The following is a 26,984-nucleotide window of genomic DNA, read 5'->3' as shown; positions in this document are numbered from 1 at the left end:
AGGTTTGTCAAGAGGGTACCTGATGAACACTGTGGCATTCTCTGCATAACTCAGAAATTCCTAGACCTGTTTAATGTGAGTATGGCCTGTGGGCAAGCCGTGTGTGTGTGTGTGTGTGTGTGTGTGTGTGTGTGTGTGTGAGAGAGAGAGAGAGAGAGAGAGAGAGAGAGAGAGAGAGAGAGAGAGGTGTTTATGTGGGTGCACACATGTGCAATGGAGACCAAGGACAGGCTTAACACAGAGACCCTCAGATTGATTCAGACACCACAGAGGACTGGAAAGAATCTGGAAAAGCCCTCTAGGGGAGCATCACACATCCAGTCTCCCGGAAGTGACCCCCTAGGGATTATGGTTCAGCTTTCCTCTCAATAGACTGGATATTTTTATGACAGAAATTCTGTCCTAATTATCTTGGTATTCAAAAGACATGTTCCTAACTCTAGAGAAGCGGTATGGGAGGGAGGGAGGGAGGGAGGGAGGGAGGGAGGGAGGGAGGGAGGGAGGGAGGGAGGGAGGCACCAATACAACTTCTAGCCCTAAGGAGAGAGTAAAAGAGAGACTTCCAAAGAAGAATCTGCCCTGCTCCCTAAGGAGATGAGGGGCTGCGGTCGGCTCGCTTTTGTCATGAAAACAGACGGTGAGCTAATGAAACCCAAGGCTGAGATGCTACGGGTGTGAGTGTTTTCACTACTTTCTGTTTCAGAGAATTTGTCTCTATTTCTTTGTCTCTGCTCTTTTAGCTCAGCTCCATGGCTGCTTCTCTATATTTTCATGTCCCTACTCAAGCCTAACTGTTCCATAATTTATTCCGTCCACTATGCTCCCAAGACGCCTTTCAGTCTTCAGGGCCGCTTGCCGGCTGGCATCACCTCTGACTCTTCGCTTTTGGTCCAGGTTCCTCCATCTGGGCCTCCCACCTATGATTCAGCTTCAAAGGAGCCTCTGAGCTCACTTGTCCTGTCCAGTTAGGTAAAGCCTCCCTGTCTGGAATTTTTCTGAAACTGTGAAGAAGTTGGAAAGAAGAGTCAAAGAGCTCTCAAGTTGTTCTGAAGGCCCTAGCTGTCTGCATCCAGATCCCCTTTGGGGCTTGTTCAAAAGTCTGGCTGAGAGCATCAAAAAAGTGGGTGTGGCTTAGCAACCCACCCCTGCTTCCACAGGTTCAAAGGAAAAGAGATATAACAAGCATACACTTAATTAAATTTACTTCCCATCTTTTCCATGAAGATCTTTGTGATCTTGGGGAGCTTATTTCCCTTTTGTTTATTCGTTCAAACACGCGGGTAGCATGTAGATACCACACACGCGATACCACATAGTTGGCTCTAGAATTCAATCAGATAGCCTGTGTGGAAGTTGAAAGGTACCACAGCAAGCCAGACAGGGCTCAGAGGGAACAGTTAATGAAGCTTACACTAGACTGGTCGGTAGCCCAGAATATCTATGGCTCATTTAAAAGAGGAGTGATATCTGAAGATAACCCTGGTTGTCCAGTCAACGGGGCAGTACCCTCTCTGCCCAAGAGTATAGCCAAAAATTCCCTGATAGGCATGGTGCCTCAGCAGAGAGACCCAAGGTTTGATCCTGATGACCACTGTCTCTTGGCTACAGCAGGAGTCTGATGACTCATCGGCTTTCTAGGAATTTCCTGGCCAAAATGCAGAGCAGGCCAGACTGCCCACTGCACTGGACAGTGCTGGATGCCAACGGGAAGAGTTTTGTTTTCCGGTTTTGCTTTGTCCAAAGGCTCCATCATATAATCATCCGCCCGTTTCACAGGCTAATAGTGAAGTCTCACTTCTAGGCAGTGGGGCTAGGCGATCAAAATGCAAAAGTAAACAAGCTCGGAGCTGCCCACCGACATCGTCACAGGGTAAGTGTATTTGAAAGACTAACAACTGGGCACATCACGCCCAGTGGCAATGCTCCATATTATGACACCATGGCGAGAAATGCTGCAGGAATAAGACATGCTATCTATGCAGGAGCATGGGAAAGGGCTCGTAGACACAGTGCCCACCCACGCGTCCTCCCCTCCCCCCAGTGGCGCCCACATGTGTGGGTCCTTTGCATTCTGGATTTCTTCAGCAAGTTGTCTGGCTACACCTTGACAACTCTGAGTGACCTTGGGAGTTTCCCCAGTCCCCACAAGCAATGCATCTACAAACTATCCCTTGGGTTGGGCTTGCAGACAATTCGTACGTTCATTCATTCAACAAATATTTGTCGAGTCCCTATTATGTACTGAAGCAAATTCGTTTCGCCTTCCCCGGGACACTTCCAGCCGCGCGTCGCCAAAGCCCCCCTCTATCGACTCCATCACACTTCTGAGCTTCTGTTTTATTTTAGAGGAATGAAAGGACAAATAAGGGCTAGGACAGTCTAGTACAAGATGTCTTGGAAAAAAGCCATCTGGCATCAGGCAGGAGTCCCACATGGTGGATTTCCACATCTCTTTCAGAGGTCTCTGGTTGCATCTTTGGCCATGGAACCTGCAACTCTTCCCGCAAAGGCCGCTGGGATATTAAGCATTGCCATTGGCTCTGTTACATCCGCTCCTGGAAGGGGTGGAGCCTGTGGAGCTTCCAGAACACTTGACTAACTTTGCTCTAGTTCCGCTTTCTCTCCTTTACCGTGGTGATCCTGAGTCTCGTGCGTTCCCCGCCACCCCACACACACACCCCTGATGGTTCAGAGCACACTGCACCCACTGCACGGGGACAAATTTCACAATGATTTAAGTTCAGGGACAGAACTGGAAACCAAATCTCCACCTCAGCTCCAAGTATTCCAAGGTCCTCAGGGCCTCCAGACACCGGTCATGCCCTTTCCCAGGATGCTCAGAGGTTCACTGTCCCCAACCTCCAGCTCCCCAACCTTCAAAGCAAGAGCCTCAGAGTCCCACCCCTCAGGTGCCTTCAATAGTGCCCATTGTCCAAGAGGCTGTGTGGCTTGACCCCCAGCCCCATAAGTAGCAGGACAGCAGGCTCAAAGAGGAATCTGCCTGGTGCCCCTCCTCTGCTGACTGCCTTGGGGGAGTCTTGTGTGGTAGTGGCCCCAGTGAATGTGACCTATTGTCTTCAGGGTGGATTTAGGAAGTGCCAAGCTCCCATCAAACGGCCCTGCTCCCTGGGTAAAACAAAAAAAGGGCTGTTCATTTGGGACCTTTCCCCCTTATCTCCTTTTCCTATCTCCTTAGGCTTAGCTCTGGTGTAGTGTTCAAAACCACTTCCCCTCCGAGCCAATCAGAAGCCGGGGCTCACCCGTGGCCCTGAGGTGAAGTTATTTATAAACGCCTCCCTGGATTATTTGAGCAGAGCCCTTTCACACACCTCAGGAACACCTCTCGCCTGCTGCCTGCTGCCTGCTGCCCGCTGCCCAGACACACCTGCAGCCCTGCCCAGCCAGCTCTGCTCACTCAGAGGTAAGCCCCACCCAGCCCAACCCACCCTAAGGGCTGGGGGTTATCCAGAGAAGAGGACTGGCCCCAGGGGTACCTCCAAAAGAGAGATGAAGATGACAGGGTGGGGGGGTTGCCAAGTTAGAAGGACGCTGTGGACCAGAGTCTCTCTAAGCAGCCCTCCAGCCCTGCCCTGTGTGGAGCCCACCATAAAGACCTCGGCTACTAGGCTGGGTTTGGCTGGAGGAGAAAACAGAATAGACCCTGCTTTGGAGGAGGTCAATGACACTCAACTAGAGTGGAGCAAAACAAGGCCCTTCAGGAAAAAGAAAGGAGCCTGGGCCCTCCTGGGCCTGCTGAGTCTCTTAAGCAGCTACCTGCACTCTCTACTTCTTTCCAAGTCCTGGGAGAAGAGAGCTCTCAGTACGTCTGTCCGTGTGGCTCTGTCCCCGTCCTTTCCGCCTCTAGACACCTTCCTTCCCTCACTTATTTTCTTACAAGCTCAGGGTGCTTAGCTGTACGGGCTCCTATTTAGTTGCTGTTACTTCTATGGAGCCGAAAGAGGTAGACATGGAGGAAGGTAAGAAGAAGAAGGCAAGTAAGGGGCAGGCTCCATCAGGTGGGTGGAGCACCAAAGGGGCAACGTGGAAGGGTCTGGGTCAGTGCAGAGTGAGGTGAGGAGCCAGGCCCACAAGCATCTAGCTCTGAACTTCCCGCCTCATAGTTCTTAGGGGTCCCAAGGCATCAGGCATCCTTGGACAGTGTCTCTCCCCAAACTAAGCTAAGCCAATCTTTTCTCACCACAGCGTTGACTACTCAGTTGAACTTGGGGAAGATCAGATTTAATGATGTGCCCCTTGGACTGGCAAAGCCTTCCCCACCCTGAAGTAGGGCAGAGTGAGAGAGAAATTTCTCCCTATGGGTTTTTACTGGAAGATGATTCTCTCCCAGAGCCCCTGCAGCAACCACCCCGACACAAACACACACACACACACATGCACACGCACACGCACACACACACACACACACACTCTCAGACCTGGCCAGAGCCTGCTTGGGCAGCCTGAAGACCAGCACGTACCAGATCCAGATCTAGATCCACCACTATGCCAGCCTTCCCGGCACATCCCGGGTCTGTCCTGACCTGGGGCTCGCTGTACAGAATCTTGAAGTAAAGTTGACAGCTTTATCTCTTAGTACTCAGAGGCTTCCAGCCGAGTGACATTAAATCTATAGTTAGTGAGAGTGTGTCAAAGTGAGAGGCTTGTCAAAGGGACGGGACCAGCCAGACATGAGCCAAATGGAAGGCGATGTGGTCAGGCCTTGCAAGATAAAATCCTCCTGGGGGAGTCAGTCTTCTACCAGTGCCACCTGGAATTTTGACCTGGATTCTTGGATTCGCTGGTCTCTTTGGGGATTTCTAAGATTCTAATCCCATGTATCCTTACAGGGATCTTGTGGCCTGGTGCAAATCTCCCTGTTCAGCATCTCACTTAGTCCCTCTGCTGGAACTTGGTCCCAGTGTCTCCCTTCTCAACAGGGCGAGCAGATGCCGAGAGGGCTTAGGGAGAAGGACTGGGGACCTGAGTGCCACAGCAATGAGTCCCTCACAGGCTGCAGTCCCAGAACAGCTGAGTCAACATTCTTAGATCCATCCTCCCATACATCATAAAGGAGGACCTGGGGCTAGAAGGGGACTTCAGGTTGTGCAAGATACAGGGCAGCGACAATAGAAAGAGTATTTCAAAATGCCTTAGGGGTGACAGGCTTCTAGGGCCCCTCCTCCAGTCAGGGACACAGTCTCCAGCTAGGACCCCAACCATCTGTCCTGTCAACCAGCTTACCTCCCTATTTTGGCCAAGAGAGAGATTACCCTTTCTTGGGATACCTGCCCTAGACTAGGAAGGCAAGGGGTAATAGAAGCTAAGGGGACTTCAAGGTGACCTTTCCACTCCCCAGAACACAGCCAGCAGACAGGTAGAGAGCCGTGATAAGGATACCTGTGGTCTGCCAGGCTAGGTTGCTCCAGTGTCTGGTACAGGTCTGTCAAGGAACAACTCCCCCAGGCACCCTTCCCCCAGGCAGGGCTTAAGAAGGAAGTCGTTCTGAGCAACAGGAACAACATCACCTCCAGATGGTACAGAAATTCATGAGCAGGCCCTCACCTTTCCGCTCCCCAATGTCCCTCCTCCTCAGAAAAGACTCTGTCTCCCTCCACTAGTCCAGAAAACATGGGGAGTGTGAGGGAGGGCCTGTGATGGAAGCATAGGATCAGGTCGGAAAAGGAAGGCCAAGTGGCAGAGCTAGACAGGGAATCTTCCAAAGTGACAGCAATGATAATGTCCAGAAGTAACTACGCTTCCCAGGGCCAGGCTCCCCGCTGTTCATTTCCCTGGGCACTGCCCCCCTAAACAAGCATCCCAAGGGGATCCACAGACCCAGTCACACAAGCTAGGGAGGACAGGTCCAGTGGGCTTTCTCTTGTGCGAGCTCATTGGAGGAGTCCTCACAGGGTCCGTCCACCTGCTTCTCTCTCCCTTCCTTCAGCTCCTGGGCTATAGAGAGCCCGAGATTCCTGCTGACCTTATTCCTTCCTCCTTCCCCGGCCCAGATTTAGGAATTGCGCTCTCTCTCTCTCTCTCTCTCTCTCTCTCTCTCTCTCTCTCTCTCTCTCTCTCTCTCTCTCCTGCTCTGAGTCCTAAAGAGCCCACCTCTAGCTCTTCGGAATGCCCTCCTCGCTTTCTCCACTGTGAGAGTCACCTTCCTGTTCCTCAGTACTGTCACATGGCACCTGCAATCTATTGATGTGGAGAGTTACACACTGTGTGCGGGGTGGGGCTCATTACACAGCCATGGCCACGCAACACTTGGCCCACCAGGACTGTGTTTAACTAGGGGTCAAATCACCTCGTTCCTGAGATCTCTCTCTGTCTTGTTCCTTTTAATTGTTGCTCTTTTAGAGGTTTAAATTTTATGTATATGAGTATTCTGCCTGTATGTATGTATGTATGTAACCACGTGTGTGCCTGGTGCCTGCAGGGGCAGAAGAGGCTGTCAGATTCCCTGGAATTGGAGTTAGGGGTTGTAAGCCACCATGCGGGTGCTGAGAATTAAACCCCAGGCCTCTGCAAGAGCAACAACTGCTCTTAACCCCTGAAGCCATCTCTTCGGCCTCTTGTTCTTCTTTTGCCTTCCCACCCAACCCAATGCGTAAGGCTCTCTTAGCTGAGAACCCCGAAGGCCCATCTACAGGAGGCTGAGGTCTCCACTGCAGTAGCTCACCTCTTCTCCCTTCTCACACTCCCCTTTACTACATGGCATCAGGGTCTGAAGGACAGAGGTGGGGATGAGGGGACTGTCCCCACTATGCCCACCAGTGCCTGCTCTTCAGCAGTCAGGGCTGCCCCTGAGCCTACCCTTGCAACTCCGTCATCGTGCTAGACAAACTGAGGTTATCAGTGCCCGCAAGTCAGTGTTGTCCCCGAGAGTCCTGGAGCCCCTTCCACAGGAGCATTTGAGTAGCTGTTAAGGCCTAGTTCACACACATCTGCTGTTTTCCGTCCGTGACTCAGTTTCCTCACGCATGAAATAAGAGAATTGGGCCAGCACAGCCCTCGAATCCCCTTCTAGATACACCTCCCTGACTTCCACCCACTGTTGGCTTCCCCTTCTTATAAACAAGTTTGTGAAAGCCCTGGTCCCCTGTGACACCCTCGTCTGGGAATAAGGAAAGGGGCAGACTGGGGTTACCGAAAGCAAAGGGACTTTTCCTTCTGCTAGCCTGTGTCACCGGGGACTCCCGGAGCTCAGGTTGCAGGCAAACCTTGCCCAGAGGGGCAGAGACCAGCTGAGTCACGTACATTTCTCCCCAAAGGATTCCCAACCCTGCCCCTTTTCTTCTTCCCGTTCCTGGACAGGCAGCCAGGAATGGCCGGAGCCCACCACAGTGCTAGCCAGAAGGAGAACTGACGAGAAAGAGCGGTCTCTCTAGGCCAGGGTGGTAGAAAAAGCTTCCGGATGGGGGTGGGGAGAGGAATTCAAGCAGGTCTTGAGGACAGGCGGGTCTTGAAAGGCAGCAATGAGTCAGAGCACCTAGGCTAAGGAGGAACTTTGGAGACCCAAGCCTGTTTGGGGTGAACAACCTGCCTGCATGGGACAGAGGTACCAGTCACCTGGATCATCTAACATGAGGCCTAAAGAGGAGCCTGGGCTTGGTCCTCCTGGAAATGGCACCTGGCTTTTCCCAGCAGGACATCCGTGCCCAGTGGAAGAGCTGGTGGGCAAACATTCAGCTAAGAAAGGTGCTTGAGTGAAGTCGGATGGGAGGATGGAGGTGGGGTGAAGGCCATACACAGGAGAAAAGGGGAGAAAACAAGAAGCAATAGGATTAACTGGGGGTAGGGGGTCAAGTGACAGGAACGGAGTGACTGGGTGGCAGGGAGAAAGATACCACTGAGGAAATGGAAGAGCTGAAAGCACACTCTGGAATGATGGGATATCCCACCCCACAAACAATACTAGCTGAAGAGATAGTCTTTAAAAATAACCTGGGGTGATCCTTCAGCCCACCCTCCACCCCGACCCTACCGGCTAGCAGAGAAGCCAGATTCCTTCCTTATCTAAGTGGCTCTGCTTTCGTCAGTCAGCTCACCTTGCAATATTTGGCCAGTTCTTTTGGTCAGTTCAGTAGCCCAGGACACACCCCACCAAACGGCAAGCCACCCTGAAGCCTGGCACTATGGGTTCCTCTAAGGAGTCTTACTGGTCACTCGCTGCTCCCAGAGAGCTTGCTAAGCAAACCAGCTTTCAGCCAGACCCTAGCAGACTCCAGGGAGGTTGGGAGGAAGAATGAAGCCACGCCGCTCCATGGAGCATGAAGACCGGCTGCTGGAGAATCATCTCCCATAAGGAAGCATCCTCCCATCTTAATAATAATAATAATCAGTGTCGTCAGCATTCACTGGGAACCTAAGAAGCTGGCGCATCACGCAAAGCTCACTTAATCCCCACCGCAACTGCCTGGGACTGTTATTATCCCCACTTCCAGATGAAGAAACTGCATCTTTGAACCCAGGTCATTCTGCCTCGAAAACTCAGGCTGATCTCTTGAGGCCTCTTTGGTTTCTCCCACTCATGTCTCACATACCATGGCCCTTGCTCACTTCTGCCCGTGTCTCCTCCACGGGTTGGTTCATTCAACAGGCACTTGTTAGGTACTAAGTACCAGGCGAGTAGCTGGGCGGGGGCTCAGCGGGTAGGCTCGTCCTCCCACTTTTACCCTCTGGTGGGCATCATCATTGGATTTCACCAACCCTTAGTTGCCATTCTGGAAGGCCGTCTCAGCCCCCAGGCCAAAGGAATGGATAACCAACCAACGCAAGCACAATATCCTTAACCAAGACCCTCACGTCGCCATCCTTTCCGCTGTATTTAATTCCTTCTGGGCCATCAGGCACACATCCCCGTGAAGTCAGCAGCCTAACCCACATTGCTGGTGAGGGCTTGGAGGTTCAGAGAGGTGATATCATCCTTCCCTTCTCTCCCAAGAAGCCAGAACAGTCTCTGGTCCCTGGATTCCTAGCTCTTTCTAGTGTTCTCTTCCAAAAACGCATATGCTAACCCACTCCCTGAGGCCTCCACCTAGGAAGTCTGGTGGGGTGGGTCCCTCTGTGATTGCACACCTTCAACCCTATCGCAAACCTTTTGTGGTTACAGCCACCCCAGATTCCCCATGACCTCTCAAATGTAAGTCTTCTCTCAGGCCACCGGATCTCTTTCCTCGCCTGAGGGCCTCTTGCCAGCTGAGCTTGAGGAACAGAAGAGGGGTTCAGAGTTAGAGGAGGGTGAAGGAAGGATTCTCACAGGGAACTCCTCCGAGCCCCAAGGGCCCTGGCACCAAGCTCTGCCCAGCTCGGCTCCTGGAACATCAGGTTGCGCAAAAGCATGAGGCGAAGAGAGAGAGACAGCAGTACACAAGGGTGGAGGATAGGCTAGGCACAGGAAGCTGTGGGAGAGAACCAAAGCCGACCATCCAGACTTCCCCAAGCACACCATTGTCCTTCCTGGGGAAACCTGTTGGTGAAGTCGTGGGCAGGAGTCTTATCCAACAAAGGTCCTCCTGAGGTCACGCTGGCTAGCCCCCTGCCTCTAGGCGGGCTGTTTTCCCGATCGTTCCAAGCTAACCAGCTGACTGGCATGAGCCTTTCTGCCAGGGAAACAGAGGCCTAGGGCAGGAAACAATCTGCGGAGCCACCCCAGCCTCGGGGGAGGAGGATTCCTGTGTGGAAACCAGCTGTGACTTTTGTCCTTATGCTCCCACCTCCTCTTTGCCTGGTGTTCAGCAGGAGTGACAGTGATGTCACAGGTGTGGAGTGCCAGCCACGTGCTGGGTGCCAAGCAAAACAGCCAGGGCGAGTGTGTGTATCATCAGTGCCTGAGAAGGAAGGCCACCAAAAGAAGTGAGTCTGGTGGAAAGGCCTGACTGAGGAAGGGAGGCTCCTTGCTGGATGGGGGCGGGAAGACTGGGATAAATCTCTGCTGCAGAGAGGACCAGAGCGAGAAGGGCCTAGCTGGCACTGAGAAGGGATGCCCCTCACTTGCCCATACTCTGCTTCTCCTAAAGCTTGTCAATGCCCCAGACATGAGCCAGCCCAGGCCCCGCTACGTGGTAGACAGAGCTGCGTACTCCCTCACCCTCTTCGATGATGAGTTTGAGAAAAAGGACCGCACCTACCCGGTGGGAGAGAAACTTCGCAACACCTTCAGGTAATGTGGCCCAGAGCCCAGACTCCTCTTTCCTCTGTTCCCCGCCAAAATCCATCCTGCTCCAGTCAGGGCTCCTGGACCAGTACCAAAAGGGTTAGGGAAGCCCTAGGGGAGGGCAGGTTCTAAAACCCGAATACAAGAGCCTGCAAGCTCATATACCCAGAGATCCTTGGGGAGGATGGAGAGGAGGAACGAGGACCACTCAGCCATTTCAGAAGGTTGTAGGGTGGTGTTTCCATCCCCTACGTAGCATCTCCTGAAATCTCAGTCCTCATCTCTCAGGTCTTCAAGGACCGCCGGATGGCTGTGCTACGCCATGGAGTGGTGGGGAGCACCTGAGCCCCTCCTCCATGCCCCATCCTTGGGTATCAAAAGGCACCGGCTCCCCATGCCTCATCCCTCATGGATAGTCCTTCTCCCATCCGGTTCAAAGGATTCTTAGAGGAGGAATTCTAAGTTCCTAGGCTCTACTAAGAGACCCTACCAGCCCTGTGGTCCCTCCCACTCTCGGGTCCTTGAACTGTGACAGTGGTCTGGGCAATCTTGCCTCGAAGGAAAGTGCCCCACACCTATACCCCAGAAGCCGCGGGCTTCCCGCCCCCTTCCCAGACTCCTGGCAGACCTCACCCTCCCTTGCTCTCCTGCGGAAACAGCTGATTCAGTTACCTGGATTGAGGTCACTGGCAGTAGCTAAAGTGGAGCTGCAGGTGGAACTGGTTGAGGCCAGGGAATCACCCACTAGAGTCTTTACTAAAGCCCTAGACCAACCCTGCTTCTCCTGGGAGGTTCCATCTCTGCTCAGCGACACTCAGGGGTTGTGTGCCCAGTGTCTGGGCCCTGGCCTTGCTGCTGTGCTCGTCAGGCAGATGAGCAGGTGCAGTCAGTCTTTGTGTTCACGTGAGTTTATATTTAGGTTGTTTGTGTGCTGGCAGGATGAAGGATCTGATGTTTCCTGGAGGTTAGGGCTGATGAGAACCGTACAGAGAAGGAGCAAATTCAGTTCCCATGACAGTGGCACAAGAGCCTTGAACGGTGCCTCGCACACAGGCGGTGCTCCAAAGAACGTTGGTTGAATGAACGAATGAATGAATGAGTGAATGAATGGGTGTCTACAGAGCTAATCCCGCCCTCCAATCCCGTTCTGGACTCTGAGGCTTCTACATAAGTTGTCTGGCATCTCTTTCCAGTGCTTCTTTCAGACTTCAGGTTGCTTTGCCTGACATATGGCAGAGGTGCAAGAAGGCTGGGTGTGTGAGCCGTGTTCCTCCCCCCGCCAGCTCTCTACCGGCGAGTCCAGTTTTCTCTGCCATAAGCAAACCTGTCAGAGCTCCTGCAGAGCTGTTGCCTCCTAGCACAAGGCTTTCAAGTATGCATGAAGCCGCTCACCATTTCCAGGGTGCAAGAAGCACCCCAGGCCCCAGAAGAGGCTGGACTGACAGGCTGGTGGAGATGCCGTTCTGCAGAGTATTTAATTGGGACCAAAAGAAAAAAGAAAAAAGAAATCTGCCTGGACTTTCCAGGATACAAAGCATTGTCTGTGTTGGTTTCAGTCTTGGGTGACATCCAGGGGCCCCAGTGTCAGGGAAACTATTGTTGAGCAACAGCAAAGAGTAAAGATTGGTGCGGGGCAAGAAAGGAAGCCTAATCAGTCTAGGCCCGTGAGTCACCAGAGGAACCCAGGGCATTTGACTTCCCTCACTTGGGAGAAGAAAAGCAACTCCCACCCCAAGTCATCAATCCACTGGCTGTCACCCTCAGGTTTGTAAGCCCTTGTTCCTGCTACCCATGAGTCTCCATGAAAGGATCTCAGGGTGTTCCACAAACAGTAACGATCAATACTCCTCACCCTGTTGGCCAAGGAATGGCTCTCCCATCTTCCTTTTCACTCTGATGCTTTGCCAGTGGTGAACACCCACACTAGACTCACCGTATGTAGAGGACAGTAAGTTGGCGGGGTGCGCCTCGCAGGGACAACAGAGATTGCCTTTTTGTGATGTTCTAAAAAGAAAGGGACTTGGCACCCTAAGAAGGCTGAGCTACCATTAAATCAACAGCTTGAAGCCCAGCCTTGTGGATTCCCAAGTGGAGGGCCAGCAACAATGCCCAGGGTGTGTGGCAGGCTCTCCAGTTTAAAGCACAGCTTTCCCTCCGCAACATCCTGCGGCACAGGCTGTGCCCTGAGATTGAGTGAGCCAAAGGATGCCGGTGCCTGCAACCTGCCCTCTTCCACAGGTGCTCCTCGACCAAGTTCAAAGCCATTGTGTTGGGGCTGCTGCCTGTGCTCTCCTGGCTCCCCAAGTACAAGATCAAAGACTACATCATCCCAGACATGCTGGGTGGACTCAGTGGGGGTTGTATACAGGTGCCCCAAGGTGAGAGTAGCCCCAGCCAGGTCTAGCTGGCCAACCCCTCCTGTTCTTTCCCCATCTCTGTCCTCTGACCTCTGTGAGCCAGATTCTCTCCTGAGCAAAGACTCCCTCTCTGTCTGCAGGCATGGCCTTTGCGTTGCTGGCAAACCTTCCGGCAGTCAACGGTCTCTACTCCTCCTTCTTCCCCCTCCTGACCTACTTCTTCCTAGGGGGTATACACCAGATGGTCCCAGGTAAGGGCTCTTCTCTCACCCCTCCCCTACTCCCTCATCCCCACCTCTCCTCCACTAAGCATGATGACTTAGACTCCAAAGACACAGGGCACGGTGAAGGAGGTTCCATTTCCACCTTTATTCTCCTGGAATTGATGTTGATCCGACCTGAAAGGGTGATCTCTGCATCAGTCCTAGGTCCTCGATGACCTTGGAGAAATCCTTCCGCCCCTGTGAGCTCAGTCAGCACGGCCTATTGCATCTTTTTCCCGGGAAGGAAAGCAAAGTGTGACAGGACATTATATACCATATGTTAAGCAGACCAAACAGATTGAGACGCGACTGCTCTCAGCAGGCCGCTGCAGGGAGATTCAGAGTTGCCTAGCACCAAGTGAGACGGAGGAAGAGCACCTAGACACAGTTTCTGGGCAAGGCTGTGCTGGCACTTCTGAGCTGGTGTCCAAGGAGCCAAGGAGATGATGTTAACAAGGATGTACCTGGTCTGGGGAAGTGTCCTTGGCAGCTTAGGTGTGGCAGCTGATGATGTGTTGTTGGCAGAGACCAGCGTAGGGAGCCATTCCTCCCGGGCTGGTGCGTGTTCCAGGGCTGGACCCCTTGGTCATTTCCAAGGGCAGGGCACGCTGCAAATTTCTGACTCTTGCTGGCTGGGTGGGGCACCGCAGGTACCTTTGCCGTTATCAGCATCCTGGTGGGTAACATCTGTCTGCAGCTGGCCCCAGAGTCAAAATTCCAGATCTTCAACAATGCCACCAACGAGAGCTACGTGGACACAGCAGCCATGGAGGCAGAAAGGTTGCATGTGTCGGCGACACTTGCCTGCCTGACTGCCGTCATCCAGGTGAGGAGCACATCTCCCAGCCTTACCAGTGATTCCACACAGGAGGTGGCAGACCACCTTAGCGCTACCTCCAAACCCCCAGTGTGGCGAAAACTATCCTTTCCATCCTAGGGACCAGAAGGGCTTTAAAATAGTTTAGACTCTCCACTTCCAGTGTGTGGCGGTGCCACCAGTGGAACTCTCCTGAACATAAAGTCTGCCCAGAGACTTTCGGATGCCCCTTGGAGAAACCCTGATTTCTGCCAGTATCCCTGCTGCCCCTCCAGCCTCCTCTGCCCCAGCTCTGGCCCCAGCCGCAGTGCACCACATAAGCCGACCATCTAACCAGGGGTGCAAAGATTTCCTCCAGCATTGATGAAAGAGGCACAGCACAGATTGCAAGGGCACCGCCACTTTAGAGAGAACCGAGAACCTATCATTCAGTCATCGCTCACCTAATGTTTTCTGATTGCTTTGCTCTGCCAGGAATTAAGCTAGGCCTGAGGATACAAAGATAAGTGGAAGAAAGAGACCCGATTCACAAGTGGCTCCAAGCAGGACAGAGGAAGTGGCCTTGTCAACAGATAAATTTGTGTGCTGCGGTGAGATAAGAGGCACAGTAGAACCCTGAACGGGTGACTATAGGAACCCAGGAAAGTCCTCAGAGAGGAGGGGACATTTGACCTGAGAAGGCAAGGTCAAATGGAAGCTCACTGTGACTGAGTAAACCCGTGTACCTACTGCCGCAGGCGGAGGAAACTGTACCCAAGAGCTCAGAGGCCTGAGCGAAGTCTGACTAGGAAGGGTTTTAGTGTGCCTCAAGGGCAGGGGGTCAGAGGAAGCCAGAAAGGTAGGCAGGAGCCCAATCAAAAAGTCTGCAGTCTGTCCTCTTGGCAGAAGTTTGGGTCCTATTTGCTCAGAAAGATGGTTGGCAGGTGGAACTGAGGCAGGGTTGTGCAGAGGCCCAGGCAGGAGGGACAGAGCAGTGGCCGTGGCGAAGGAGATGCCGGTGGGAGGAAGAAACATTTTGCCAGGAGCATTACCAGCTCTTCGTGGTTAACAGCCTGTGGGAGGAAAGGCGGTGTGACTCTCGGGATTTCAGTCCGGCAACAGGTGGCACCGGGGGAGGACCACACTTATATTACGATAAAGGAACCGAAGCCAGCGTAGTGAAGTGGCAGAGAGGCTGTGCGCTGAGGGAACTAAGGTTTGGTGGCAGGCGCCCAGGTCACAGGGAATGTCAGGGAAAGCTTGCAGGGATCTCTTCCCCCTGAGTCCCTGCTGTCACTGAGCTGCATGAGGCTTCCGGCCAGGCTGTGTGTCCTGCAGTCGGAGCAGACACACTGCAGACTCTCGGTCAGCCTGTGTGTCCAGCAGTCTGAGCACATGACCCACTGTGGACTCTTCACCTCCTTCCTTCTAGATGGGCTTGGGCTTCATGCAATTTGGCTTTGTTGCCATTTACCTCTCTGAATCCTTCATCCGGGGCTTCATGACAGCTGCTGGCCTGCAGATCCTGATCTCCGTGCTCAAGTATATCTTTGGGCTGACCATCCCCTCCTACACTGGCCCAGGCTCCATCGTTTTTGTGAGTTCAGAAACACTCTTTGGGGAGGGGCAGGATGGGAGCAGAGTTCACACCCTTAGGAAGTGGTAGATTAATTTATTCTGATAGCTGGCTGGGCCAGTGAGCAGAGGGTTTCCCAATGGGTTCTCCTTGTGGGAAAGAGGTCTAACACAGACCCTCACGCACTCACTCGGGCTCTGTAGTCAATGCCAGCAGAACAGGAGACCCCATTCCTCAAAGGCCTGAACCTCTTTACCCGGGAGCCCCTTCTCTTTTTGGTTTAAACTCTTAACAAGAGAAAGAAAATATATCATTTTGAAGTCCCCAGTCCCCACATCAGGTGGACCACAAGCCCCTGTAACTGTAGCTCTAGAGGATCCGACCCTCTCTCTGGCCTCCACAGGCACCCACACATGTGTGGCATACACTTACACATGCACACACACGAACAATATAAGAAAGCGTAACACCTTCGCCTTCACTCCTGACACCCCACTTTGGGAGAGGGTAGTGGGAGAGAGGTTGGTATTCACAACCAGGGCTGTGTTCTGCCTTTGTATGTCTCCAGCGGCATGTCTCCCCTGGGCCAGGCACCCAAGGGCAGGGCAGTATGGGAAGAAAGGATGGGAGCCTGTGATGCTCTCTCCCTTAGACCTTCATTGACATTTGCAAAAACCTCCCCCACACCAACATCGCCTCGCTCATCTTCGCCCTGGTCAGCGCCGTCTTCCTGGTGCTGGTGAAGGAACTCAACGCTCGGTACATGCACAAGATCCACTTCCCCATCCCTACAGAGATGATCGTGGTGAGGATCCTGCCTGCCTGGAGATGGGGTTCTGAAGGTCAGGATGGGGGGGCAGTGAGTAGAGGAGCCCCTGTCCATTCCTCTACCCACTCCTTCGGCAGCCAGCGGGACAGGAAGTCACATGTGAATACGTCGCATGGCCCTCCATGTGAATCCTCAGGCTGCCTCATACACACACTGCCTTAAGGTGGCAAGACTGTAGGATCCGGGAGTCCCAGAGAAAGGATTTAGAAAAGACCCCCGATTTAGCCCCAACTAAGAGTCAATATCCATTCTCCACTTTGGGGTTTGCAGGTGGTAGTGGCAACAGCTATCTCTGGGAGCTACAAGATGCCAAAAAAATATCACATGCAGATCGTGGGAGAGATCCAACACGGGTGAGTCCAGATCACTCAGAGGCCAACCCGGGCCCATTCTCCACCAGAGCCGGGGATGAGAGGCCCAAGTGAAACCGAATTGAAAACTGACTCAGAAAAGCCACATAACCAGCCCATAGTGGCCACTTCATGGAAAAGAAGTCCCAAATGCTACCCTCCCAGCCCCTGAATTTCATGCATTGAACACAGTCAAACAAACCTCTCTCAGGCCCACTCATAGCTGGCTTTCAGCTTTGCTCTCATGCATAATCTTTTACCCACGCAGAAAGGGAGCCACTGGGGTGGATCAAATTCTTTAAGCATCTGTTCTACGTCAGGCACCATACTGGATCTGGGACGGCTGGGACAAGGCTTGCCCTACAGGCTTGAAACAGGGGAGGGGGAACAAGCCCTCACAGCACCGCAGGTCTGTGGGCCTAAAAACTAGTGGACAAAGAGTCAGGATCTGGACACAAACAAATGAAGCCCCCCAGTTGACCAACTTGTTGACCTGTACAAGTTAATTCCTCCTTTCAGAGATAGGACCTGCCTTCTGATTGGAGTGTGTGAGATCACGTGGGGCAAGCCATCCAAATAAGACCCTGGCATAAGGTGGGGGTTCAGCTCCCCTCCTCTCACACCCCTGGGCCCTGCCTCTCTTTGGATCCTCTGCAGGTTTCCCACTCCAGTGGTCCCAGTGGTTTCGCAGTGGAAGGACATGGTGGGCACAGCCTTCTCCCTGGCAATTGTGGGCTACGTCATCAATCTGGCTATGGGCCGGACCCTCGCCAGCAAGCATGGTTATGACGTGGATTCTAATCAGGTATCTCCAGTTGCCCTGGCAGGGCTCAGGGGTAATGGGCCCACAGAAGCCTACCACTGACAGCTCAGGGGCGGTGGTGATGTGACTCCATGGTAGAGTCCTTGCCTAGCACACAAGAGGCCCTGGGTTATACCCAGCTCCTCAAAAAGGGGAGATAAAGATGTCTTGGGGCTCTGTGCTGAGTTGAGACAGTAAGGCTTGGGGGACTAGACCTAAGGGCTGGTGGACTAGACCTGTGGTTTTAGCTTTCTTTTTTCTTTATTTCTGTGGGGAGTCTTAGGGTGAGAGTTTACATGTGCATGTGTGTGCACATGTATATGCAAGTTCATACACATGTATGTGTGTGCTACATATGGAGGCCACAGGTTAACATCTGATGTCTTTTCCTGGAACTGCAGCTCATTGCCTGGTTACGTTGCCTAGACAGTGAGCTCTGGGAATCCTTCTGCCTCAGGCTCCTCAGCACTAGGATAACATGTTCACATTTTTTACAGGGGTGCTGGGGATCTGAACCCAGGCCCTCACGCCCATGCAGTAATGTTTACCTGCTGAACCCCGAGGCTGACCTTTTGAGTGGTAGTGTGTGGTCAGGTGGCATCACGGTCACTTCCACACCAGGCCTCAGAATCCCCCTTACACAGATGACGCTCCACATCTGACCCCTACTCCCCACCAACCCTGCCCTCTCTCCACAGGAGATGATTGCCCTGGGCTGTAGCAACTTCTTCGGCTCCTTTTTCAAGATCCATGTCATTTGCTGCGCTCTCTCTGTCACCCTGGCTGTAGACGGGGCTGGAGGAAAATCCCAGGTGAGCCTTGACTCAGGGGACTGGGGTAGGAGTGGAAACGGAGCAATGCCAGAGAATTCAGATGCCACAAGTGTGCCATCCTCACCCAGCTAGTTTTTAGTCCCTGGGAAACGGTAGAGTCATGAGACGTCCGTAGCCATTCACTCCCAGCAATTTCTCTGACTAGGTGGCAAGCTTGTGTGTGTCTCTGGTGGTGATGATCACCATGCTGGTCCTGGGGTCCTATCTGTACCCTCTCCCCAAGGTAAGAGCCCAACCCAGAGCAGGGAATGATGACAGCCTCCAGGAAGAATAACCCATACAAGTGGGAGGAGCATGTGATGGATTGGGGAAGTGGGAGGAGCACGTGATGGACTGGGGAAGTGGGAGGAGCACTTGATGGATTAGGAAGTGGGAGGAGCACGTGATAGATGGGGAAGTGGGAGGAGCATTTGATGGATTGCCAAGTGGGAGGAGCACTTGATGGATGGGGAAGTGGGAGGAGCACTTGTGGATTGGGAAGTGGGAGGAGCACTTGATAGATTGGGAAGTGGGAGGAGCATGTGATGAATTGCAGGCAGCCACTGTCACCCTTGCTGTTAGTTGCCCTATGAAGTAAACAACAGAGTGGTTTTTCCTCCCTTGTACTGGTGAGGGAGACTGAGGTTGACAGCCTGACTTGTCTGGTGAGGCAGCTCACCGTGTAGGACTGGTTTCTGGGAGCTGGATCCCTAGGCTGGAGGATAAAGGGCAAGGTGTCTGGGAGTGCACCGCACCCACACCCGCACCCCCACGGCCTCTTACGAGGATGTAAGGTGTGGGCCGCTCAGGAATGTAGGAGAGGGAAATACAAAGGCAGCCCCAGAACAAGTGGTGTGGCTCAAGAGGCTTCACTTCACAATCCTAGGACTGACGGGGGGGCTTAGGAAAGAAGCCCCAGAACTCTAGCTTTGTCTTGTGGGGCTCCAGGGTCAGCTGTGTGTGGGAAGGACAAGATGAAGGGGAAGCCTCAAATGACACAATGTTCTCCTCCTCTTCTTCTGCTTCTCCAGGCTGTGCTAGGAGCCCTGATAGCTGTCAACCTCAAGAACTCCCTCAAGCAACTCAGCGACCCCTACTACCTATGGAGGAAGAGCAAGCTGGACTGTGTAAGTGTGGGATGGTCTCCCGTTACCCACAGATGCCCCTGCCCTCCTCTCACCCAGCAGCTCTGGCCTGATGCAAGATGCTCTGATGTTCCCTAGTCCCCAGGGGCTGAGAAGCAGGCTCTGGAGAGAGCCTAACTCAGCCACTCCCTGGCTCTGTCGCCAATAGCAAATTCCTTTACCTCTCCAAGCCTCGGCTTCCGTGCCTGTGAAGTGGGCACATTCGACTTCGGGATGGCTTTTGAAGAAGATGGGATTAGAGAAGTGTGTGCGGTCTGACTTGACTGTGTGATCATCGAAATGCAGTAGCTACTCTTTCCATAATTTACTACCCACATCTCCCTGTTCAGTAAGAAAACTTAGAACGTAAAGCCAGAAGTCCAGGATCCTGAAAAATTGTCTAGCCTTTTCACGAGTTCTACTTCCTCACCTGTCTGTGGGATGGAGCTGTGTGCTGCGGCACGTGCTGGCCCTGAAGACGAGATAAATCCCCATGGGAAAGTGCCATGCTAACACAGGCCTCCTGCAACTGTGGCTTGGTGCTTCGGCTGCACAGATGAGGGCTCTAGCGTGTTGACAGGGCTGCCTCGGGTCCACATAAGCCCACCCACAGGCGCCCAGAGAGGAGACTGACTAAATACTGTGGAGGATGACAAAAATCAAGGCTCAGCATGGTTCAGTAAAAATCATCAGAGGCAGTGCAGGAAGCAAGTGCCAGAGTCTGGCTGGAAACTCCCTGCTGGGTTCCAGGCTTCTGGACTGTCCTGCCTCTCACAGGCAGAGGCTTGCCCATACCACGTATGGAAGGAAATCTTTTATGTCAGGAACTGTGTGGTCCCTCTGAGGACTCCCAGTGCGAGGTGGAAACGGGAAGAAATGAAATGCTCCCACCCAGCACATGATCTGATTTTACCACATGGCTCCTACCTCCTGGCTATGGCTGCAGTCCCTCGTAGCCAGATGGTGCCCTGTGACTTGATCTTCGCTGCATGTCTCCATAGAAATCCCAGCAGAGGCTGGTTCCTCCAGAGCTGTTTAAAGGCTTCTGAGGACCCTTGGGGGACAACCAGCACCCCTGGCCCACATTTTCTCTGTTCAGGGGTTGAGTTCCCATCAAGCACACACAATCCACTGCTAGGCAGGAAAAGGACTCTATTCACTCTATTCACTCAGGAGCACACTCCGTGACCCTCTGACCCTTCAGTCTTCTTGCAGAATGGACCTCATTTTCCCCCTATGAACCAGGAAACTGGCTCACACAGCCACACAGTCCAGAACCCAGCTTTGAACCTGGGTGCCTCTTACCCAAGGGCATGCTCTTCTTTCTTGGCTCACGCCGTCTCTCAGTGCACACTTCCATCATCTCTTAAAATAGAAGGCTAGAATTCTATTTTTAAAACTAGGCCGAGGACTGGGGTGGGGGTGGAGCTCAATGGTAGAGTGCTTGTCTGGGATGTGAAACCCTGCATTGAATCCCCAGCTCTGGGGGGAAAAAAATTCAAGAGCTGCACTCAATGTAAGAGAAATGGGCAAGGAAACCAAAGTCCCAGCACGTGACTCACTGCAAATATGAAGTAAGAACGGAAGGAGAGATCTGAGTTAGGCAGGCCAACTAGGGTCTTGGCTAATCCCAGGAGACTTCCTGAAAAGGGCGGTTTTACTCCCCCAGAACGCCTTTGACCTCTCTCTCTCTCTCTCTCTCTCTCTCTCTCTCTCTCTTTCTCTTCACAGTGCGTCTGGGTGGTCAGCTTCCTTTCCTCGTTCTTCCTGAGTCTCCCTTATGGCGTAGCAGTGGGTGTGGCCTTCTCCATCCTGGTTGTGATCTTCCAGACCCAATTGTAAGTGACAACCTCATCCCTTCCTGGCCCAGCATGGGTTTACTGGACCAGTCTGCAAAGATCTCCCATAGTACACTGTAGCTTCTGCCTTCAGGACCCAGCGAAGGGACATGCTGCCAGACCACAGAAGTACTTAACCTAGCCAGGACAGTGGGCATAGACTAAGCTATCTGACTTTTGCACCCTAAAACCCCAGAGCAAACCAGCATGGGTTCAGAGGGCTGGGGATGAGGAGGAGCACACAAGGAAGGGTGAGTGGGAGAGCCCTTCTGTGAGACCCTCAACTCAAATGGGACCCTCCCCCGGAGAACACTAGGTCAGAGCATGGACTCTGTACTCATCCTCCAAAAGAAGCGCAGGCTGAGGATGCCTCAGAGGAGATCAGGGTGGGGCAAGGGCAATGTTGGGTGTAAGAGAAATCAGGAAGTCCTGGCCTTGTCACCTGTGCACCCCTCTCCCTCCTCTTCCCTGAGCCCCAGTCTGGGGGATACACCAGCACATGCTGCTTATAAATTAGTCACAGACCACCAGGCCCACGACCCCAGGGCAGAAAGACTAACAAACAAAACCTGCATAAGCACAGGAGTCCTGGCTGGTTTTTCTCGTCCCCCACCCCAGCATCACTCCAAGCTACCAGCTTCCTTACTCTCTATCCTCCTCTTCCTCATCTAGTCGAAATGGCTCCACACTAGCCCAGGTCATGGACATGGACATCTATGTGAACCCCAAGACCTACAACAGGGTACGTGATCCAAGCTTAGGACCTCCCTGCTCCACCCTGTCCCCGCTCTAAGACCTATCTGCGACCTGAGCTCAGTCTCCCTGTCACAGGTCCAGGAAATTGAGGGGGTTAAGATTGTCACTTACTGCTCCCCTCTCTACTTTGCCAACTCAGAGATCTTCAGGCAAAAAGTCATTGCCAAGGTAAGCCTCCATCCTTGATGACCAGAGGGCTGAAGAGAGAGTAGCCAGAAGATGGAAGCAGAAAGGGAATAAGAGCCCAGTGCAGGCCACCCCACAAGGGGCTAGGCGCCCAGGGCAGGCTACCCCACAAAGGTAAAGGTTAAGGTTACTATTGGCCCTCTTCCCACAGACAGGTATGGACCCCCAGAAGATATTACTCGCCAAGCAGAAATATCTCCGGAAGCAGGAGAAGAGGACGGTGAAGCCCACACAACAGAGGAAGTCCCTCTTCATGAAAACCAAGGTGAACTGAGGCTGGAACCACCTCCATGCCCATTCTGGTCTTGCCCCTGGCTCCTAGCCTGCAGCAGCACATTGAGAGGCAGGCAGGAAGTCTCCGAGAGCACTGCTGGACACTCTCCTAGGGGAAGGCTGCCAGCTCCCAGAGGACCCACTGGCCCCCATCTCCAGTGGGAATTTTCTAGGTGCTCAGGCCATGGAGGGCGAGAGGGTAGGAGAAGCAAGCTTAGGCACAGGGAGTCCTACTGTCCCTAGAGAGCCTTCCTCTCAAGCGGAGTGACAGAGGCTTCAGAGAACTGGAGCCCCCCCCCCACGCCACTTGGATTGGGAGAGAAGCTAGCAGGCCTCCTATGGGAAGGGGCTTTAGGGGAAGCTGCATACACTACCTGCCTCTGCTTGGGGTTCATTGTCACAGTCCCTGACTGTCCCTTTCCCACCCACAGACGGTCTCTCTGCAGGAACTCCAACAAGACTTCGAAAGTGCTCCCTCAACTGACCCCAACAACAACCAAGCTCCTGCAGGTGACGCCAACATATCCTACATCACCTTCAACCCAGAAACCTCAGTGGCTGCCCCGTGTGAGCCGCCCACCTCCGCTCAGTCTCCCAGGGAGCCTAGTGATGCTCTAGCCAGTGTCCCGCCCTTTGTCACCTTCCACACCCTCATCCTTGACATGAGCGGAGTCAGCTTTGTGGACTTGATGGGCATCAAAGCCCTAGCCAAGGTGAGGGCTCATGGGGCAGGAAGGAGGGTGTGCGCCCTACCCCTATTCATGTCCCTCATTTGGACTAGCTGAGGGAGCATCCAGACCCTAGGGACCCCTGGCCCCAGATGTGAGCAGGGTGGATACATTGTTTAGGGCAATGAGGTGCTGGAGCAAGCTCCCTGAGCCTCCGCCCACCAAGGCCATTCTGGTTCTTTCTCAAGCCATCAGTCTCCAAAACCCACTTTGGGCCCTCTGAGTGAGTCCAGTTTGGCCCCTGGCTCTGCTACCCCTTCCTACACTCACCAGAGAAGAAAATGTAACGCTGCTGTGTCTCAGACTTAAGCCAAACAGAAGGACCCATCTGATCACTTTTCGGTGACCCTGTAACAGTCAGTTTGACAGCAAATCTCAAAAGGACTCAGACAGAGGCAAAACTAGGAGATCAGGGAGCAAAGACTATGTCAGGCCATTCTCGGGTGTTGAGCTCAGCTGGCTTCTCAAGGCTGGACCTGGATTCCCAAACTTCACTGACCTGCCTAATTGAGCCTTGGTCCCGAGCATTGTAAAAAGGCCATGTAACTTTAAGTGCCCGCCACACTGGCAAAGCCCCATTTCCGCCCCACTTTTCAGAGAGGCCTTGGGCCAACACTCCAGGGAGACGTGGGGTGCTCTCTGCCACTCATGCCTGTGGCTGCCAGGGCCCTCAGGGTTGCTTGCTTGTTTTCCCTTACCTCTGAAGTGTGTTTCGTGAGTCACTTTTAAGATCCACTCAGAACATTCCTTTCCTTTCTTTCCTCCCCGTTTCATTCCCCTCCCCTCCTCTCCCCAACCCCTCTAGCTAAGCTCCACCTATGAGAAGATTGGAGTCCAGATCTTTCTGGTGAACATCCATGGTAAGAAAAGTGGGGGTTGGGTGGGTTGGAGAAGGGATGCAGTGGGGACCGGTTGGTGAGCATCCTGGGGTGGGGTATGCTCACGTGGTTGAGAGCAGACAGGATTATAATCTGCTCACCACTAATCTGTATGCATCCTGACTCTAGTTAGCCAAGTCTCTGTACTGTCTTGGGGTTTGTCTCTACCCGTGTAAATTGGAGGGTTGGCTGGTTGAACCTGGAATCCTTTCCGTGGATCTGGAGAAGCACAGAAAGCCCACAGACCCCAACTTCCCAGGGACTTGTCTCCAAAGGGTGCTTTAAGCAGCCCCAAGAACTCAGAGCAAAGGACACTCGCTGAATTTGCTATGCCAAGCACAGACTGCACACAAGGGCACAAAAGAAACACCAAGGGGGTGCACACGTATCCAGACCCACCCAGCAAGACTCTTCCAGAGCCCCGTGATGAGCGTGCTCATTCCTCTTACCCTCGATGAACACTCCCAGAAAACCACCTCCAGAATGGGCTGTATTAACCTTTCCTTGACAAGCAACAACTCAAATCCGAAAGCTTCCTTCAGCACTAGGTTGAGGGCTCAGCATTTTTAAGATCATACTTCCCTCTGCTGTCCAGAACCGATATTGCAGGGTCAGTTGTCCTCATCTTTGGCAGCACCTCCCTCCAGCTAACCTCACCCGCCTCCTTCCAGCCCAGGTGTACAATGACATCAGCCACGGAGGTGTCTTTGAAGATGGGTGTGTCCAGCGCAATCACGTTTTCCCCAGCATTCATGATGCAGTCCTCTTTGCCCAGGCAAACACTAGAGAAGACCCAGCACGCAGCTTCCAAGGGGTAAGGTCTCCATACCTGAAGAACCCTAGGCTCCAGCTCCCACAAACAGGACCAATGCATGTTAGGAAGAACGGGAGATAATTTGAGCTCCATCACCAATTCTGCCACCTCACTCTCCTGAACCACAGTTTCCCTATCTGTAGAATGGGCACCATCAACCATTGCCCTTGACTGTTTTGTAGTAGTGGTGGGTGCCCCAGCTTGGAGACTTCAGGCTGAGATGGATGGAGGGGCTGCAGCTGAGTTTTGTCTCTGCATCTTGGCATTTAATTTACTAGCCCAGTGAACGGTATGAGAGGAAGACACAAACAACTGTCTAAAACGTCAAAAGCCAGACCCAGCCTCCCCTCACTTGCAGGTCCTGGGAGACTAGCAGAACGCTCTGACTCATGAGCCTTGCCCACAGGGACTCTTGGAGAACCCTGTTCTTTGTCATTACACCAATAATACCCAGCTATGTGGGTCCTGGGGATTAAACTTGGGTTCTTTAGCTTGGTGACACATGCCTCTACCCACTGAGCCATCTCTTCTAGCCTAGTTTTAATATTTATAAATAATTTATTACCTATTATAAATTTCACAAACAATGCATACACACTCCTTAGCGGTGCAGCGAGAAAGCCAGAAAAAGGAGTCTGATGATCCTACCTTTGTAGAATTCCGGAGAAAGGAAAGGAATTCCAAGTTCAGGAAGCCTGTGCCTCCCTGCCTGTAACACCCACAAGAGACACCAGGCCCTATGGGCATCTGCTGTTGCTGTGTTGTCTCATGAGGCCGGCAGAGGAGGACCAGGGAAAGGGGTGAGGGAGACAGCCTTCCCGCCACCGTGCACCCACCTCTGACACCCGGACTCACCCTGCACCCACTTCCTTCCCTTCAGGCTCCAGGAGACACTGAGTTTTCCCTGTATGATTCTGAAGAGGACGGTCCCAGCTATTGGGACTTAGAGCAGGTGAGTAGAGGGGCAAAGGTGGGGGAGGAGAGGAAAGAGGGCCCGTTTCTACAGAAGGTCTCACCCAGTTCAGAGCAGTAACCTTGAGGGGGGCAAGGTTTCACCTTTCTTTTAATAATAGATCTTGATTCTTCTCAGCATCAGCACCCCCACACCTCCCCACACATACACATGCACATACAAACACTCATACACACATGCACACATGCACACACATACACACAGACAGACATCCTGGGGAATGAGAGAGCCTCTGGACCAAGTCCTAGAGAATTGCTATCTATTCTTAACTCTCCAGTGTGCCAACCCTGTGATCGTGGCTAAGCCGCGTGACATCACTGGATCTGTTGATATTATCGGTAAAGTAAGAGACATTTAGTTAATCTGCCCCCCTGCCGCCAGGACTGACAGAAGGGGCCACTCATTTTCATCAACTCATGAGGTGTTTGTGGAACACCTACTGCCTGCCTGACACTGTTGCTGGTGGGCAAACAGCCGTGAACAAAGGCCCCTGTTCTTTGGAAGCTGCATTCTGGGAAAATTGATGTTTGGGGGCATAAATGAATTATTACCGCAACTGGTTAAACATTTAGAACTAACAGCTATGCAATACAAGCTGTTACTGCCTTCTTGGGGCCTGTGAAACTTATCACCATTCCAGTCGCTTGAGTTAAAAGAAAGCAAGTGACTAAGTTTAGAGAAATCTGGATCTGAGTCTGTTAAAAATAGCATCTGTCTTCCCATTCTTTTCTGGTTTGAGTTCCACGATCCTCCGAGTGTGGCACTCAGAGTGTTGATGACAAGTGAGGGACACCTAAGAGCTACCAGGCTGATTTTTGAGCTCCATTGGAATCTCCAGCACAAATAATACAGCTTCTGTAATCTTGACCTTGGTGTTGCCTCACAAAAAAAAAAAAAAAAAAAAAAAAAAAAAAAAGGAGGCAACACTCAGAGAAGAAAGTGTAAAAAAGAAAAAGAAAAACCACATAGCACAGGCCAACGGGACACAATTCACAATTAAATGCTACTAGCACTTTCTCCATCGCCCAGTCAGTTCGCGTCTCATGCTAGCCTGTCCCTCCTCTGCTTAGCTGCATACACCATCTCACTCGGTATGCTTCATTCTGGCCTGCGGTACACAGTGCCCGGGATGTCGGCTGCAGCCTCTGACTCCAGCAGGTCTATCACTCCCTGCTCTCACCCTTCCTCCCTGTGGTCTCTGCAGGAGATGTTCGGGAGCATGTTTCACACAGAGACCCTGACTGCACTGTGAGGGCCCGTTTGGTTCCCATACTGCCTCCTGAGCACGTGGCACCTGGGACTTCCAAAGACGATAAGCCCAAGACCACAGGGAGGGACAGAAAGAAGAGTATGTCCATCCGCCAAGGCTCTCGATCCTCTCTCAACTCCAGTCCTCTCTCCTGACTTGTCCTCCCTCCCCATCTCCCTGGGAGAGAGCCGTCTCAGCCTCTGCAGCCAGAAGAGCCTGTCCTG

General features: G+C 52.8%; 1 protein-coding gene across 1 annotated transcript; it reads left to right on the top strand.

The window, feature by feature from the left end:
• Positions 1-10,037: 10,037 nt before the first annotated feature.
• Positions 10,038-26,763, top strand: Slc26a9 (solute carrier family 26 member 9). Its single transcript, XM_038349784.1, has 20 exons — positions 10,038-10,162; positions 12,395-12,534; positions 12,654-12,764; positions 13,427-13,602; positions 15,005-15,169; positions 15,801-15,953; positions 16,248-16,330; positions 16,985-17,132; positions 17,828-17,941; positions 18,108-18,185; positions 18,973-19,068; positions 20,797-20,903; positions 21,576-21,645; positions 21,735-21,827; positions 21,997-22,110; positions 22,550-22,831; positions 23,652-23,706; positions 24,396-24,538; positions 25,419-25,490; positions 26,716-26,763. The coding sequence occupies exons 1-20, from the start codon at positions 10,038-10,040 to the stop codon at positions 26,761-26,763; spliced, it is 2,373 nt and encodes a 790-aa protein (XP_038205712.1).
• Positions 26,764-26,984: the final 221 nt, after the last annotated feature.

This window comes from Arvicola amphibius, chromosome 12, assembly GCF_903992535.2.
Source record: "Arvicola amphibius chromosome 12, mArvAmp1.2, whole genome shotgun sequence".
Taxonomy (NCBI): Eukaryota; Metazoa; Chordata; class Mammalia; order Rodentia; family Cricetidae; genus Arvicola; species Arvicola amphibius.
This window is presented reverse-complemented; position numbering and strand designations above follow the sequence as displayed.

Bases quoted from the DNA above. Each gene is read 5' to 3' on its own strand.
- Slc26a9 (XM_038349784.1), top strand. From the start codon at position 10,038: ATGAGCCAGCCCAGGCCCCGCTACGTGGTAGACAGAGCTGCGTACTCC. The intron at 19,069-20,796 runs GTAAGTGTGGGA...TTCTCTTCACAG, and splicing joins GGAAGAGCAAGCTGGACTGT to TGCGTCTGGGTGGTCAGCTT. The intron at 21,828-21,996 runs GTAAGCCTCCAT...CTCTTCCCACAG, and splicing joins GGCAAAAAGTCATTGCCAAG to ACAGGTATGGACCCCCAGAA.